We start from the raw sequence: 16588 nt of genomic DNA, 5'->3' as shown, positions 1-16588 counted from the left end.
ACACATTTTAATAAAGTGCAGTGCAAGGGTAATTAGTGTACCAATTAGCGATTTAGCGTCCAATCTTCGGCAATATGACACTAACTGAGCTGAATGATAACATTACTGTATTCAGAGCTGCTTTATCGCGGAATTGAACATTTCATATTTGAGGAACTTTACACAGTCATTGAACTGAACTGAATCAACACTGAACTGATTTCAACTGAATGACTATGGCAAGCCGTATTAACATTTAATCCTTAAAGTCTACTTTCATGCTAGTACTTATTTTTTAAATACTAGTATCTTTTCCATTAAGTACTAGTAGTTATTCATTAGATACTAGTTCCTTTTTATTAGATACTAGTACCTATTAATTAGATACTAGTACTTATTCATTAGCTATACTAGTACTTATTCAATAGATACTAGTACTTATTCAATAGATACTAGTACTTATTTATTAGACACTAGTATTTTTTGTAATTGTTACTAGTAACTATTCTTATTTTACTAGTCACAGCTGCTTTTTTACTCGTCTTATGTTATGACTAGTCAGAACGGCCACTGTAGAGTTCAATTAAAAATCTTACTTGTAACAAAAAATCTTACAAGTAACATTTGGAATAAATACTAGTATCTAATAAATAGGTGCTAGTATCTATTGAATAAATACTAGTAGCTAATTAATAAGTACTAGTATTTTTCATTTCTGTAACGATCACCAGCTGGAGCTGCCCTTGTGAGCCACCAGAGGGCAGTCCACATCAGACTATCATATTCACTCACTAACTACATTTCCCATAACTCACTGCCCGGACTCATCATCACTTATCACTGATCACATTCACCTGTACCTCATTCCCTGATTGCATTCACCTGTCTCATCATCCTGTTAGTCTGTCTATATATACCTTGTTCATTCATTCACTCACCGCGAAGTCTTGTTAAGTGTTACACTGCCATTCTGAGCGTTTCCCTGGTTGTCTTGTTTCTTGTTTTTGGATATCTTGCCCTGTTTCCTGGATTACTCTCTTGCCTCTGGTCCCTGGATTACTCTCTTGCCTCTGGTCCCTGCCTGTTTTGTTTGTTTGTTTGTTTCTTTGTTTTGGACTGCTTTCCTGTGTATGACCCTAGCCTGTATGTTGGATTACGCCTCTGGATTGCCCCACAAAATAAAGCTGCATTTGGATCTCCTACTTCGTGTCTCTGTCACGTACTGCTCAGAGACACGAAGTAGGAGATCCAAATGCAGCTTTATTTTGTGGGGCAATCCAGAGGCGTAATCCAACATACAGGCTAGGGTCATACACAGGAAAGCAGTCCAAAACAAAGAAACAAACAAACAAACAAAACAGGCAGGGACCAGAGGCAAGAGAGTAATCCAGGGACCAGAGGCAAGAGAGTAATCCAGGAAACAGGGCAAGATATCCAAAAACAAGAAACAAGACAACCAGGGAAACGCTCAGAATGGCAGTGTAACACTTAACAAGACTTCGCGGTGAGTGAATGAATGAACAAGGTATATATAGACAGACTAACAGGATGATGAGACAGGTGAATGCAATCAGGGAATGAGGTACAGGTGAATGTGATCAGTGATAAGTGATGATGAGTCCGGGCAGTGAGTTATGGGAAATGTAGTTAGTGAGTGAATATGATAGTCTGATGTGGACTGCCCTCTGGTGGCTCACAAGGGCAGCTCCAGCTGGTGATCGTTACATATATATATATATATATATATATATATATATATATATATATATATAAATACTTTGTGATAAATTGTTTATACTCATAATCAATGACAATCACAAATACATTTTTTTTTTCCTTTTTCCAATTTTGCATATACATCATTGATTCAAACATTTACAAGCTTGTAATATTTATTAAATGTTTTAAAGGACACACAAGCCCACACAACAATTTTAGTTCAAAAGCCTGGTTATAGTGTTTAAGCAATCAAGAAAAACTGTGATTGTAAACCCCGGGTCAAGTAGTAGCATTGTGAAACGTAAAACAAGATAACCCAGGATTCTGTGAAGCCTGAGTTAACAATGACCCCGTTTTGAACATTTCAAGTGTGAAAATCCCTAAAGAGTGGCAGTGTAATGTAACCTTGGCTTTGTGGCCCAAGTTTCCCCATTGATGTTTCTCAATGATGTCCTTCTAATAACTATGTAACCAATATACCCCACAATTCACCAAGCTTCACAAAGGACGCACGATTGTCAGTGATTAACAAATTTATGACTTTTTTTTTTTTTGCACCTATTTACAGCTTGAAGCTGAAGATAGAAAGTAATACAGGTTTTGAACAGCACGAGGGTAAATGATGACAGAATTTTCACTTTTGGGTAAATCCCTTTAATAAATGTGATTACAGTGATACTTCTGACAGAAATCACTTTTTGCATCAGACACAACTTGCCCATTGGTTTTAAATCAGGTTTATAGCTTACATTTATTGTTAAGTTTTGTGGAACTAATTGCACATCGACTGTAGTCCTAAACATTATTAGAGGTAACCTGCTCTTTGATCCCGTTACGGCAGGAGAGGGCGGCTGTGTCACCGCCCCGTTACACCCATATGATAAAGAGTCCTGATGGACTGACTAACACATGAGTGTGAACAGCACAGTCAGGAAGCAGCAGCCACAGTCATGGAGGCTAAAGGACTAAAGGTACTGTGTGTTCGTGTGTGAACGAGTGTTTTCTGGTTGTTGTTATTTGTTGACAGCATGGTCCTGATGTCAGACGAATGGGGAATTTTCAAAAAGCAGTTGTAGGAAGACTCTTGTAGTGTAAGAGATTAATATTTGTGAAAGTTGGCTTTTTTTAATTTATTTTATATATAGAACATTGTTTTAACAGCAGAAATGTTCTATAAGTAAATTAATTTGAGTTTTACCACTGTAAGGGTTTGTTCATCTATAATTCAGTCCCACCCAAATGTGTGCCGTTTTTTTCCCAGAGTCACATAATGTCTGACGGTCAAAGTGCCACTGTCAGTGGAAAGGCCGTGACTGTGGTTATTGTAAATGACGTGTGTGAGATTAGATTAGTTGTGTATGTGCCCTGATTCAGCACAAGCTGCATTAACATTTATAGAGTCATAATGTGCTTGTCATTGGCCTGTGCAAAGAGTTACTTAATGTCAAAACATGAATTTAGCGACTACTGCCTACATTAGAGGGGGATCCCAGTGCCCCTTATGGAAAACTATATCAGGCTAGATGCTGCCAAACTGGTGAAGAGTTTGACCACTTGAGCCACTAAAATGTTTGTAACTCCATTTAACTTTTTTTCAATATGCAGTAATGCCTTTGGGAGTGCATAATGCACCTGCCATGTTCCAGCACTTCATGTGAATCGCGAGGCTTACTTGGATGACATTATGATTGATTCTGACTATTAAAATGAGCATCTGGTCACTGTATCAGTGTTTGAATGCCTCGCTCATGCTGAATCTTTGTTTCATTGGCCGTGTGCATAGATGCTCTCAGTGTACGGTCAGCAAAACCAGGGCAACAATCAGGCAAACCAAGAGATTCTTCTTCAGTTGTATTGCCAGAGATGGACATGAGAACTGTGTGAGGGTGTGATGAAGATCAGTTGACTAGCATTGCTGTTTCCATCTATACGCCAGTATGTTCACAGATATGTTGTATGGATATGTGTAGACACTTGTTTTTGTTTTACACTATTTGAGTTTCAGCTTTTTGTATGTTGGACTTTCTCTACTGTAAAAAGACAAGAAGCATATTACACAATTTGGGATTTACTATTTTTCAGCTTGTGGAAAAGTGCAGCATTTCTGATTCCATGAATAGTTTTGAACTACCAAACTTCTCACTTGTTTTCCTTTCTTTTGTAGAATTTGAATGTTGACCCGGAGACGCTGTTCACCAAGCTTGAGCGGATCGGGAAGGGGTCCTTTGGAGAAGTCTTCAAAGGCATTGACAATCGCACGCAACAGGTAGTTGCTATCAAGATCATTGACCTGGAGGAGGCTGAAGATGAAGTGGAGGACATCCAACAGGAGATTACAGTTCTCAGCCAGTGTGACAGCCCCTTCATCACCAAATACTATGGCTCGTATCTGAAGGTGAGTCCCGTGCACTGCTAGTGTGGAGCAGTTTCATGTGTGTCAGGCAGCTCGTGGTGACAAGCTGTATTATGTAATGTTGTAATGTGACCAAGCAGATGATCACTTCATGCATGTTGGTGATTTGAACTGCTCCCCAACATTAATTGTGTCTTTTCAGAAAGAATAAGCAGTGATTTTAACTTTGGGCAAAGATATTTTCATTTTAACACTGTTTACACTGCATATGTCAGTTAGTGTTTCAATTTAATTGTTTAAAACTATTGTATGCTGATGTTGTTTCTGAGAGGTAAAGTTTAATTTTGTGGCTTGAACAGTTTTGCAGTGACAGTTCAACAAATCTGACTCATGTGTCAAAACAGGGGAATAGTGTTTATAGTTTAGTGAAATGGGTGTGCTTTTTGATAAATGGTGTTATAGTTTAGGAATTTTTGTTCAAAAGCCTGGTTATAGTGTTTAAGCTATCAAGAAAAACTGTGATTGTAAACCCCGGGTCAAGTAGTAGCATTGTGAAACGTGAAACAAGATAACCCAGGATTCTGTGAAGCCTGAGTTTACAATGACCCCGTTTTGAACATTTCAAGTGTGAAAATCCCTAAAGAGTGGCAGTGTAATGTAACCTTGGCTTTGTGGCCCAAGTTTCCCCATTGATGTTTCTCAATGATGTCCTTCTAATAACTATGTAACCAATATACCCCACAATTCAGCAAGCTTCACAAAGGACAAACGATTGTCAGTGATTAACAAATTTATGACGTTTTTTTTTTTGCACCTATTTAGAGCTTGAAGCTGAAGATAGAAAGTAATACAGGTTTTGAACAGCACGAGGGTAAATGATGACAGAATTTTCACTTTTGGGTAAATCCCTTTAATAAATGTGTTATACTTGTGACAGAAATCACTTTTTGCATCAGACACAACTTTCCCATTGGTTTTAAACAGGTTTATAGCTTACATTTATTGCTAAGTTTTGTGGAACTAATTGTAATTTTCATTTTAACACTGTTTACACCACATATGGCAGTTAGTGTTTGAATTTAATTGTTTAAAACTATTGTATGCTGATGTTGTTTCTGAGAAGTAAAGTTTAATTTTGTGGCTTGAACACCAGAATAACTTACACTTTGGTTGATTCACTCAAGAGGTGTTTTCTTTCTCGAGAGCGTTTTGTAGGACTTTTGCACTTGTCTTTTCGTGATCAGATCACTATTCAATCAGCCGATGTATTAAAATTGCTATAAACATGAAAGTTTCACCATAAAATAAATGGTTCATAACAGAGTGCAAGAACGCCCACACAGGGTTCGCTGGCATTCTTGAGGCTCTTCCATATGCCAGGGATCCCATTGTTCCTGAATCACTTTTGTGGTCTGATACCCTTTACAGCTAATGGGAACATCTGAACGGATGAGTGACATTTCATAAAATTTTAAATTACAGGTTTGTTACAGTTTTAGAGGTTTTAAAAATCAATGCTACTCATCAGACAAAAAGACAAGACTCACCAGTAATAAGTCAGTTCAAATTGGAAATATTTGATGTCTCTTCCAGGACACAAAACTATGGATCATCATGGAATATTTAGGAGGGGGCTCAGCTCTGGATTTGGTAAGAATTTTAATTCCCTTAATTGTACTAATAATGGTTCATATAGTCACCTTGGTAGTTACAAAAATGTATCATTTAAAACAATAAATATAAAAAAGTGTATATTTTTCTGCTGTTAACACACCTATCGGACACACCTAATTCAAGTCTTGCAGTCTCTACTAATGAGCTGATGAGTTGAAACAGGTCTGCTGAAACAGGCAGACATGCAAAATGTGTGATGATTCCCGAATCAAGACCAGGACAAGTTTGAGAAATGGTGAACATGATTTCAGCAAGTACAACATCAAAATCTTTGTTGATCCTGGAACAACATTCCAATTAACCAATCATATTTGAGGGACAAAGTTTAGAGTTTGTCAAGTTTAGGTTCACAACCAGGGTTAGGTGCTTCTACATCAGTGTTATTCACCTATCATTATGAGTTATAGGTAGGGTTAGGTTTAGGGGTAGGGATAGGGTTAGGACTTTTGGGACAGGAGTGTTGTTCCAGGATCAACAACATATGCTGATCCAGGAACATGTCATGACAATGATGCACTAAAAATGAAAAGGTTTTTCCTGCATTTTTCACACAGATGACAAGGTTGTCAAAACGATCCCCTTTCACACTGATCTGTGAAAACTACTAAAAACGCTGTATTATGCATTCCAGGCCAGTAGATGTAATTTTGCAAAGAAACACTACGCGCCTATTGACTGAACATGTAATATGCATGCGCATGACGTTACCGTGTTCACAAATTTGCCTTGTTGTTTGCTTGGAGACGATAATGGTATTGTTTTAAAAAATGTGCACTTTAAAACCTGTTTTCAAAAGTTTGTTCAGGCCCCAAAACGCTGTTGTCGTGTAAATGAATGGCAGGTTAATCTTGTCTGGTTAAGCTGACAAAGACCCCTAGTCCAAATTATTGCTTTTTTAAACCTGTCCCATAGACCCTCCACCACTGCACATTTTGTATGTCTCACTCATCTAACATACCTGATTCAACTCATCAGCTCATTATAGAGACTGCAATGGTTGTGTCGAACATGTGCACTTTTGAGGGCTCTCCAGGAAAGTTTGAAAGCACGTATTTTGAGTTTTAGGACATGGGTTTTCATTTTAGCCAATTCTACAATCCATCTAGTACAGATGACAAGTTGGTGTGGTGACTGTTGTAATAATAAAAAAAATCTCTAGGACAGGTGTAGCCAACCCTAATCCTGGAGGACTCCCTTCCTGCAGACTTCAGTTCAACCTTGCTCCAACACACCTGTCTGTTATTAATTATTAATCCTGAACATATTAATTATCTGCATGAGGTGTTTTGATTTAGGGTACGTTTACACAACAACGATATGCTTAAAAAAGAGAGTTTTTCGCGTACAGACGACACCATTGTCAAAACGATCCCCATTCACACGTATCCGCAAAAACGTCTAAAAACGCTGTATTCTGCTGCCAGGCCATTAGGTGGCGATGAAACACTATGGACTGAACAGGTAATACGCATGTGCATGACGTCGTCGTCTTCAGATATTCAGGTTTTTGTTGTTTACACGTAGACCGTTTTCAAAAACTTGCACTTTGAAACCCATTTTCAAAACTTCGTGTTTTCAGGCACCCAAAACGCTGTTGATGTGTAAACGAACGGCCAAAACACATAATTATTTTACATTTTTAGTTGAAAACGGTGTTGTGTAAACAACCCCTAAAGTTGGAGCTAAACTCTGCAAGACCCCTCAAGGAGGATGGCTACCCCTGGACTAGAAATTAGTTTAGGGCTCAAAGTTGTGTTTCTGCAAAGGTTTAGAGTTGGTTTAGAGTCCAACTCTACACGTTTATTAAGATTCTCTAAAGGTCAAATCACACCGCACAGACAAACGTCAACAAATACCAGCAAACAAGTTGGCTATTGGATTTAGAATTTTATGAAAAATAACTGTCATGTTCAACAGACACTGACAAACACTGATTGACCATTGTCAGTCAGATAAAAACAAACCCTGAGCAAGGCAACAGATGCCGTCAGGAGTAACACACTGATCCGACAAAACCCAAAAAACATGTTTTTTTGTGTTTGTCTGTGCGGTGTAAATTGGCCTTAACAGGTCTAAAGGTGATGATACACGGGGCAACTTTATTGACCAGTGTTGCTTGGGCACTTTCCCATTGAGAATGGGCAACACATTTCTATCTGGATACTTTAGATTGTTGGTTTCTCCTGGTTGCCAGTTGATGGGAGCATTGCCCAGCAATATTGCTCAAAAAGTTTCCCCATGTATCATCACCTTAACAGGTTCTTTGATCTACAGCTGGGACCAGGAGCTCTTGATGAGTCTCATATTTCCACCATCCTCCGAGAGATCCTTAAGGGTCTGGATTACCTACATTCAGAGAAGAAAATTCACAGAGATATTAAAGGTACTTGTGAATGATGACGTGGTGCCTGCACAGTTTTCTACTATTGAAGTCTATAAATGATCCCCAGCATTTCAAGATGGAACTTCTGTTCTGAAACCTCAAATGAAGATGGCTGATGTGTGTTTGTGTGTTTTTCTCCAGCTGCCAACGTCCTGTTGTCAGAGCAGGGTGATGTGAAGCTAGCTGATTTTGGTGTGGCTGGGCAGCTCACAGACACACAGATCAAGAGGAACACGTTTGTGGGCACTCCATTCTGGATGGCACCAGAGGTCATTAAACAGTCAGAGTACGACTCAAAGGTCAGATCCACTCACCATGTAATGCATGTCCCAAAGTCTTAGTCCTTGCCAGGCTTGGGTTAGCATTTAGACCAGGGGTAGCCAACCCTGGTCATGGAGGGACTACCTTCCTGCAGACTTCAGTTTAACCCTGCTCCAACACATGTGCCTGTTATTTTCTGGTAATCCTGAACAGCTTGATTAGTTGGTTTAGGTGTGTTTGATTGACGTTGAAGCTAAACTCTGCCTGTTTTTGGATCATTAGTTCTCAGCAAGAGCAATTTACATTTGTTCTTACAATTTGTGTACCATCAGAGGTCCCTAACCTGCTGGTCTAGTTAGCATCTGTAGGGCGTTTACAGCTGTATTTCTATTATTGTTTGATGAGTTTGATGATGATTTTCAGTAATAAGCTTAATTTGTAGCTTATTCTGGCCAAGAATCGCCCCCTAATACCTGGTACACATTGTACGATTTTGGACTGTCCCAGGCGAAAGATGATCAATTGTGGTGATTTCTGTGGTTGTGGCTCCTAAACGGTGGTCCTACGTCTTACAAGTTCAAACCAAAGATGGTCTGCGATAGTTTACTAGCTTAACATGATCATCTCACAGTGTGTTTGCTGCTACGACCTATGTCTACTGACTAGCTAATAAAAACGCAATATAAAATGGTGTATTGATCAACGAGACATGGCACTAAAACTTAAAACTACTTACCTCAAGCTCCATTTGCAAAATTGGTATGCCAAGTTGGCCTCTTTTCCCTAGCTATGACTGCCATATTCTCCTCTTTCGCTTCCTCCTCTTTTTTAACGCACATAAAATCCACAAAAGTGCGATTCACCTTGCTCTATTTGTTTACCACTAGCGCATGCTGATGACATTTTATTTTTCTAAACTAACTTGAAGCCTCTGATTCAATAGTTGTCATCATCATACAGTCTTGCATATATGTCGTACCCAAGTTTATTAGATCCTTGTCGTACAGTGTGATTTGTAATGATCTTATAGGATTGCACAGCCTGTAGCAGGCATTAGATCAAAAGAGAACGACGTGTAACATAGTATAGTCAGCCACATGTAACATATCGATCATTCAGGTTTGTGTGTTTTGCAGGCAGATATCTGGTCATTGGGCATAACTGCAATTGAGCTGGCAAAAGGAGAGCCACCCCACTCTGATCTTCACCCCATGAAGGTGTTATTTCTCATCCCTAAGGAAAATTCACCCACACTGGAAGGAAACTACAACAAAGCTCTCAAAGAGTTTGTAGATGTCTGTCTCAATAAAGACCCCAACTTTGTAAGTGATGCCAAACTATTTATCACAGGGGTATCCAATCTTGTTTCTGTGGTGGGGTGGGTTGGTCTTCTCTGCAGAGTTCAGCTCTGACCATCTCCAACAGACCTGCCTGGAATTTTCCAGGGATTAGCTGGTTCAGGTGTATTTAATTTGGGCTGGAGCTCAACTCTGCCATATCAGGGTTGTTCAAATCTGGCTCTGGAGGGCCACTGCTCTGCAGAGTTTAGCTCAAACCATGACCAATCTCACCTACCTGTAATGTTCTAGTACAGGGATGGGCAACTTCGGTCCTGGCCACTGTCCTACAGAGTTTAGCTCCAACCCTGAAAAAATCACCCGCCTGTAACTTTCTAGTAATCCTGAGGACCTTGATTAGCTTGTTCAGGTGTGTTTGATTAGGGTTGGAGCTAAACTCTGTAGGACATTGGCCCTCCAGGACCAAAGTTGCCCATCCCTGTTCTAGTAAATTGAAGACCTTGATTAGCATGCTCAAGTGTCTTTGATTAGGGTTTGAGCTAAACTCTGTAGAGCAGTGGCCCTCCAGAGCCAGATTTGAGTAACCCTGATATATCAAGGGGTGTCCAATCTTGCTTCTGGAGGCCCTCCTTCCAGAGGGTATGCACTGACGTCACTTTCCCGCCAGAACAGGCCCCCCTCAGCCTAACCCCGGATTTCCACCAACTGCGGAACGACTGCAGATCGGCTCCACTGCGTGTCGGCTCCGTGCTCCGCTGTCCTTCAATACTCACCAGGTCCGGATTTGTTGCAGAACGGCTGCAGCCATGACTGACAGCTGAAGTCACGAGGACCCACGAGATCTTGCAAATTCACGTATGATCGCGCAATATAAGTGCTTAATTGCTGTGGAACTCTCTGGCATCCGGCAAAAATAGAAGCTCTGCGAATCTGCTCCGGAGGGCTGCGGATCGTCAAAGTCGGAACGCAGCCGTTTCGCAGTCAGTGAAAATACACACGTTGACTTTAATGGAAACCTATTGACTCCGCCGCCGTTCCGGAGTGGATCCGCAGCCGTTCCGCAGTTGGTGGAAATTAGGGGTTACTGAGTGGCAAAAGAGCTGTTGCGTGACTGACAAACGATTGTCAGTTTAAACTAAAAGTTGGACTCTGCATAGTTTTCCTTACAATTTACCAAAGATCCAGTGATCCATGGATATTGACATGCAGCTGGGAATCATACTTCCTGACAGCCTGATTTCGACGCCGGGGAAATACATAAAGCAAATTTGCCTGTGAACGCTTTATATAAATACAATATAGGTAGGTCTAAATCCATGTGATCACTTATATCAATGTTATATATCCATCATATCTTCGAGCCTTAAAACTTGTATAGTTTTTTGTCATTGTTTATTTAAAAACGTCCAATTATGCAGAATATACAATGGTACATTTTTTATTGAGTTGTCAATACAATATATATAAAAAAAATACAATATATAGGGTATGATTTTACCCCTAAACTCAGCATATTGACACAAAATGATAAAGTCCAATTCCACCTTTCTCTTCCTGGATCCAGTTGTTTGTGAATTGCAGTGATTCATTTGCTTCATTTGATCTGTATCTTTTGGCCGTCTGTAAAAATATACCTCAGATTTCTTGTCAAAGCTAGTTGTCTACAGTCAGTCTCAAAGCTCTTTCCCATTTTAGATGTGTTTTGTGTGTTTTTCACGGCATTCATGCTGAAAACAAATGCTGCTGCCACTCAGTGAGTGTAACCGCAGTCACTCCGGCTGACGGTGACGTCCCGCGCATATCCTCTATATAGTCTTTAGAGTTCTGCATCTATAGCAGGGGTGGGCAGCTGTGTCCCTCGAGGGCCACTGTCCTGCAGAGTTGGGCTCCAACACTAATCAAACACACCTGCCTATAATTTTCAAGTTATCCTGAAGAAAATCTGGGTCAGATTTGTATAGGTGTGTTTGATTAGGATTGGAGCTAAACTCTGCAGGACAGTAACCCTTGAGGGCCAGAGCAGCCCACCCTCAACATATAGTCATGAATAACCAAAAAGACAATGTTCGTGTTGTCTCTGCCAGAGGCCACCAGCTAAAGAGCTTTTGAAACACAAATTTATCCTTCGATATTCCAAGAAGCCATCATACCTGACAGATCTCATAGACAAGTACAAGAGATGGAAAGTAAATCAGGCCCGTGATGAGTCCAGCTCAGATTCAGACTCGTAAGCATGCAACAAACATTGGCACATTTAGTTATATAAATATTATAATTATTTATTCACTGAGAAAATATTGAAATATTGTGTGTACATGTTCTCAGAGATGATGGTGAAGCATCTGGAGAGTCTGTGAATGATGACTGGATCTTCAACACTATCATAGACAAAGAGCCCAAACGGAAACAGAATGGAGTCAAAAAGAATGAAGAAATCATTCACAAAGAGGTGAGGAATCAGATGCGCCAGTGTCTTTGCATTAGACACAACATATCAAAGCAGGAGTTGTTTATTTTAAAGACAGCATTAGGTACACTTATCAAGCAAAAGATGTTTGTGGCATTTTGAAACGATAAAAGATATAGTGTTTGTGGTTGTCAGGTGTTAGTAGATCATGTCGATAGTTCATGTGATTCTCTACACCAGTGGTTGATCTGCTGTGGGAACTTGAGAAGCGACTTCATAGGGTGTGTTCACACTTGGCATGTTTGGTTGGATTAAAACGAACTGTGGTGTGTTTGCTCTGTTAGTGCGGTTAAAGTGTGAACGATACGATCCGGCCCACATCTGGTACGTGTTGAATCCACATGTACCAGATGTGGCCCGGATCCGGACCGACACTATGTTGCTGTCTGGGAAAGCCCTTCATGAGTTCTCAGCTGGTCAAAATACCATGGTATGTTGCTACGCACATTCAACACGCGCATTTATCCCAGCACATAGCATTGCTTTGGATGTTCGGTAAGTTCTGTTCCGTCTCAAAATAGGCAAATACGTCATAAAAGCCAACCAATCAGGTTGTGAACATATCCCTATTCTTTTAGGTTCGGTGATAAAAATGCCAATCTGAACGCTAGCGGACCAGGACTAAACCTTTTTTGTTGGGTCCGGACCAAACGAACCAAGCCAATCGAACTACAAGTGTGAATACATGCTCTAAAAATCACAAAAAAACCTGCAGATTTAAATGCATTGAGCAAAAATGATGAACATAAGTGAAAAGAAAAGCTCCAGCAGCCGAAGTACACACACCGCTGTCTCTCTCTCATTGTTTAGGTTCCGGTTCCAGACCGTCCAAAAAGGTCTCCGTCCCAGCGTATGTCCTCTATCATGTCCCCGTTGTTTGCAGAGGTAAGAATTTGATTTTGTTTTCTCCATTGGCTGGCTTATATGTAGAAAACGTAGTTGTGTGGGGGTTAGGGTTAGATTCAAATGATCAGACAAATGAAAATCAGTGCATACTGAACTAACATTGCTGTATCGATTCAGCGTATCAGTCACGTGATGAATGTGTTTGTTCTGCCAGCTGAAGCAGAAGCGAGGTGTGTATAAGCCGGCGGTGTTAGAGGAGCTGAAGCAGGCCATGCTCCTGGCGGAAGAGACGTGTCCCGGGATCACGGACTCTATGGTGACGGGGGTGGTTCAGAGGTTAAAGAGGTATCCACAGCACCCTGACCGGCACATGTGTGGCTTGGGGATGAGTTGTGATTCTGATGTGTGTTTTCTGCCTGACAGGTTTTCCTCTCCTCACTGACACTGCATGAAGACTCTTTCTCTGTGGGCGTGACATCTGACTCACAGTGCACTTCAACACACACACACTGAATGTTGTGTGTTCCTTTAGGATGTTGTTGTAGCATAGTGTGTGTATGACGTGTTTTCCCAGACAGCAACATAGTGTTGTCCCAGATCTGACCCACATCTGGTGCGTGTTGAATCCACATGCACCGGATGTGGGCCGGATCTGGGCAGACACTATGTTCATGTCTGGGTTTTGCCTTGTTATTTTGTTGGGATTCTGATTAAGCCATTTACAAAATCAGGTACTTGTGTGTTCATAAGTGAAGAATGTGGACTGGATTTGTTTAACAACCCTACATAATCATTTGGTACAATCATAATGGTTTTCCTTTCTGTGTTGATATTTCCTATAGAGGGCTGCAGAGATGACATATTTTTGTTGGTCAACCTGTAAGTTATCATCACTCTGGTTCCCTTGACACAAACCCAGTAGGATTTTTCCATTGGCTGTTAGATTATTAAAGAAAATAAGCTCTGTGAAAAACAAAAGTTTATGATTCTTACACATTTTGTGATAATCTTAACAAATGAACACAACTATTATGAATTTTTAAGTCTAAATACAATCGCCAGAAGTAGAAAGCTATAAAACTATAAACAGATGACACCGTGGTCACATGATTTCAACATCACTACCATTAAGTGTTCCACAACTCTTTCAGTCTTTGTTTAAAAACATTTTCCATGAAAGTTTGAGTTAGAATACACAGTACACAATGATGCTGTGAGAAAGTAGATGAGTTTACCAGTTCGGCTGGTGATGTCCCCGATAACCTCTGCAGTCCCATTTAAACACGTCTTATTCCAGACAAGCAAGTAAGTAAATCACAAGGGAGTTTACTGATGCGTTTATGTTTTAGAATAAAACATGAAGTTATCTTTAGCTTGTGTTATCCACAGACCTTTAGGGCATTTAACAACCAAAAACTCATTAAAAAAAACAAAACAATGACTTCAGACCGATGGAAACAGAGCTAAACTCGACTGCAGGTATTGGCCTACAAGAATACGTCATTCTCACCAGTTCTCTATTGGACAGGATGTTGCTGAGGGTCGGGATATGTAAAACTGTCCTTTTTTTTATTTAAAAAGCCAGTAGCCTCTTACATCAAAGCTGCAGCTCATGCTATAGCTATTGCTAGCAGGCGATATCAGGGGGAGGGGCTTCTCATTCTAAAGAGCATTTGATTGGACTAAACTGGATACACCTGAAATGAGTGGCCATATTCAGTGCACAATGAACTTTCACTAATTCCTGGAAGAGTGTAAATATATTTTTTATTTATCTGTTAAAAATAAAATTGTCAACTTAGCCTACTGATGGATCAAAGCTCAGAGACATGAACTAAAAAAGGGGTTTGTGTGTATATCTGCTGTTTTTTTACAGAGCTGTAATAGTGCAATAATTAAATAACTGTTGATTGTCCTTTTGCTAGCATTGCTGGTAAATACTATAATATTAAAAACAACATATTAACAGATTTGTAATTTCCTTTGTGTTATCACAAGTCCCTGTACTAAACTGATTTCTGATTACTGAGTTTGTTGTTTTAAATATCCCAAAAGATCTTGCTTATTATTGTATCAATAACATGCTTGTGACTGTAAATGCATCTTTAAGATTAGAAACCATCATTTTTAAAGTCAGTTTAAGGGTTTTGTAATACCGTAGTTAATTATTTTACAGTAAACAAATGGTACTTTAAAGCTAAAGTGTGTCATGTCTAAACCACAAGCAACCAGAATCGCAAAAAGTACACACTTGTTTTAAAAGGAAACCCATTAGATGCTTCATTTAGAGTAAACCGTTGCTGTTGTCCTCCCCGTCTCTCCAGTGGATCTGAGTTACAGCACTCCTCATCGCACCTGATGATAACAGCTTTATAACGCTGTGTTATGTAACAGAAATTCCTATGGGATTATAGGACTATAAATCTGTGCTAAAGTTCAAATCAGGCTAACACATTTCCGAGCAATCGCTGCTGTGATGACCCTTATTGGCCTGATTTGAGGAAGCACCAGTGTCTTTAAACCTGTCTATTGTAGACGAGGAGTGTGTGGAGAACAGCACAACCAATCCAAACCGCAGTGAAAACTGAGCAAATTCACACAATTTTTAATTCTTACATCAAAAAACAAGATCAAAATTTGTCACTCTATATACAGATATTACATACAATGTTTATACACTTATTACATAATTTTTTTACACAAGAAAAATATACATAAAAATGTAAACTTTTGTATACAAAAAAATACCTTAGACAAATTAAAGACCAATAACAAAAGGTGACTAGACTATCCTATGAGTTTTTTAGAAACGGTTCTACAGTACATTCAGTGAGTACAGGAATCAGTCAGCCATCCTAACGCAGAGTGCAAGCGGTTTCTGTCAGGCGTCTCTCTGTGCAGCGGACCCGCACACACACACACACACACACACACACAGTAGTAACACAGGGAGAACGTGGACTGCACGCAACATCTCAGCTCCTTAGAGAAACGGAGAGGTGGGGAGGATAACCAAAGCCGACTCTTGTTCACAAGTAACCGTGGAACATAGTGCAGGTGAAAGTGCATCCGAACACATGGAGTTTAAGGGTGATGAGCAATGACCTTGAGGTTCACTTAATCAAGGACACCTCAAAATTAAGTAATGGCCTGTGAGATCATTCTGGCACTCAACAGATCTCATTCACGAAACAACAAATCTTCATAAAACCATAAACTCTTGCAATATCACCACTTAAATAAGAATGATTCAACTGAACCCAACTCATTTTAGAGTGGTTTTAAACCGATTCAATGCAAGTTTATATTATACTGGTTTTACAAATGAATCCGATGTACGTAACAGCAGTTTTAGGAACCGTTCTCATCAATGAGACCGTTGACGTGAGAATGAACTGAACCGTTCTTATGTGAACAGTCACATTGGTTTTATTCAGTGTAATAAATTATGGCGATTTGTACAATTTCATTCTGCTGGTTTTTCATGAATGAGACCCATTATCTTTTGGACTCGTGAAGATTGGATCAAAGTAAGTGTGAATAAGGGCCATGGTTGTGGTTTTATGTTTTTTAGCGACCACTGACTGTTACTTTTTAATAGCTATCAA

The 16588-nt window shown here is 39.8% G+C and overlaps 1 protein-coding gene across 1 annotated transcript; it reads left to right on the top strand.

Moving 5' to 3' along the window:
- Nucleotides 1-5665: 5665 nt before the first annotated feature.
- Nucleotides 5666-13626, top strand: stk24a (serine/threonine kinase 24a; the record flags this gene model as incomplete). Its single annotated transcript, XM_079880592.1, has 9 exons — nt 5666-5701; nt 8000-8108; nt 8250-8407; nt 9506-9691; nt 11752-11894; nt 11993-12116; nt 12945-13019; nt 13195-13325; nt 13404-13626. The coding sequence occupies 9 exons, from the start codon at nt 5666-5668 to the stop codon at nt 13420-13422; spliced, it is 981 nt and encodes a 326-aa protein (XP_079736718.1). The 3' UTR covers nt 13423-13626.
- Between the last annotated feature and the right edge of the window lie 2962 nt (nt 13627-16588).

Source organism: Squalius cephalus (genome assembly GCF_949319135.1).
Source record: "Squalius cephalus genome assembly, chromosome: 9".
Lineage (NCBI taxonomy): Eukaryota > Metazoa > Chordata > Actinopteri > Cypriniformes > Leuciscidae > Squalius > Squalius cephalus.
This window is presented reverse-complemented; position numbering and strand designations above follow the sequence as displayed.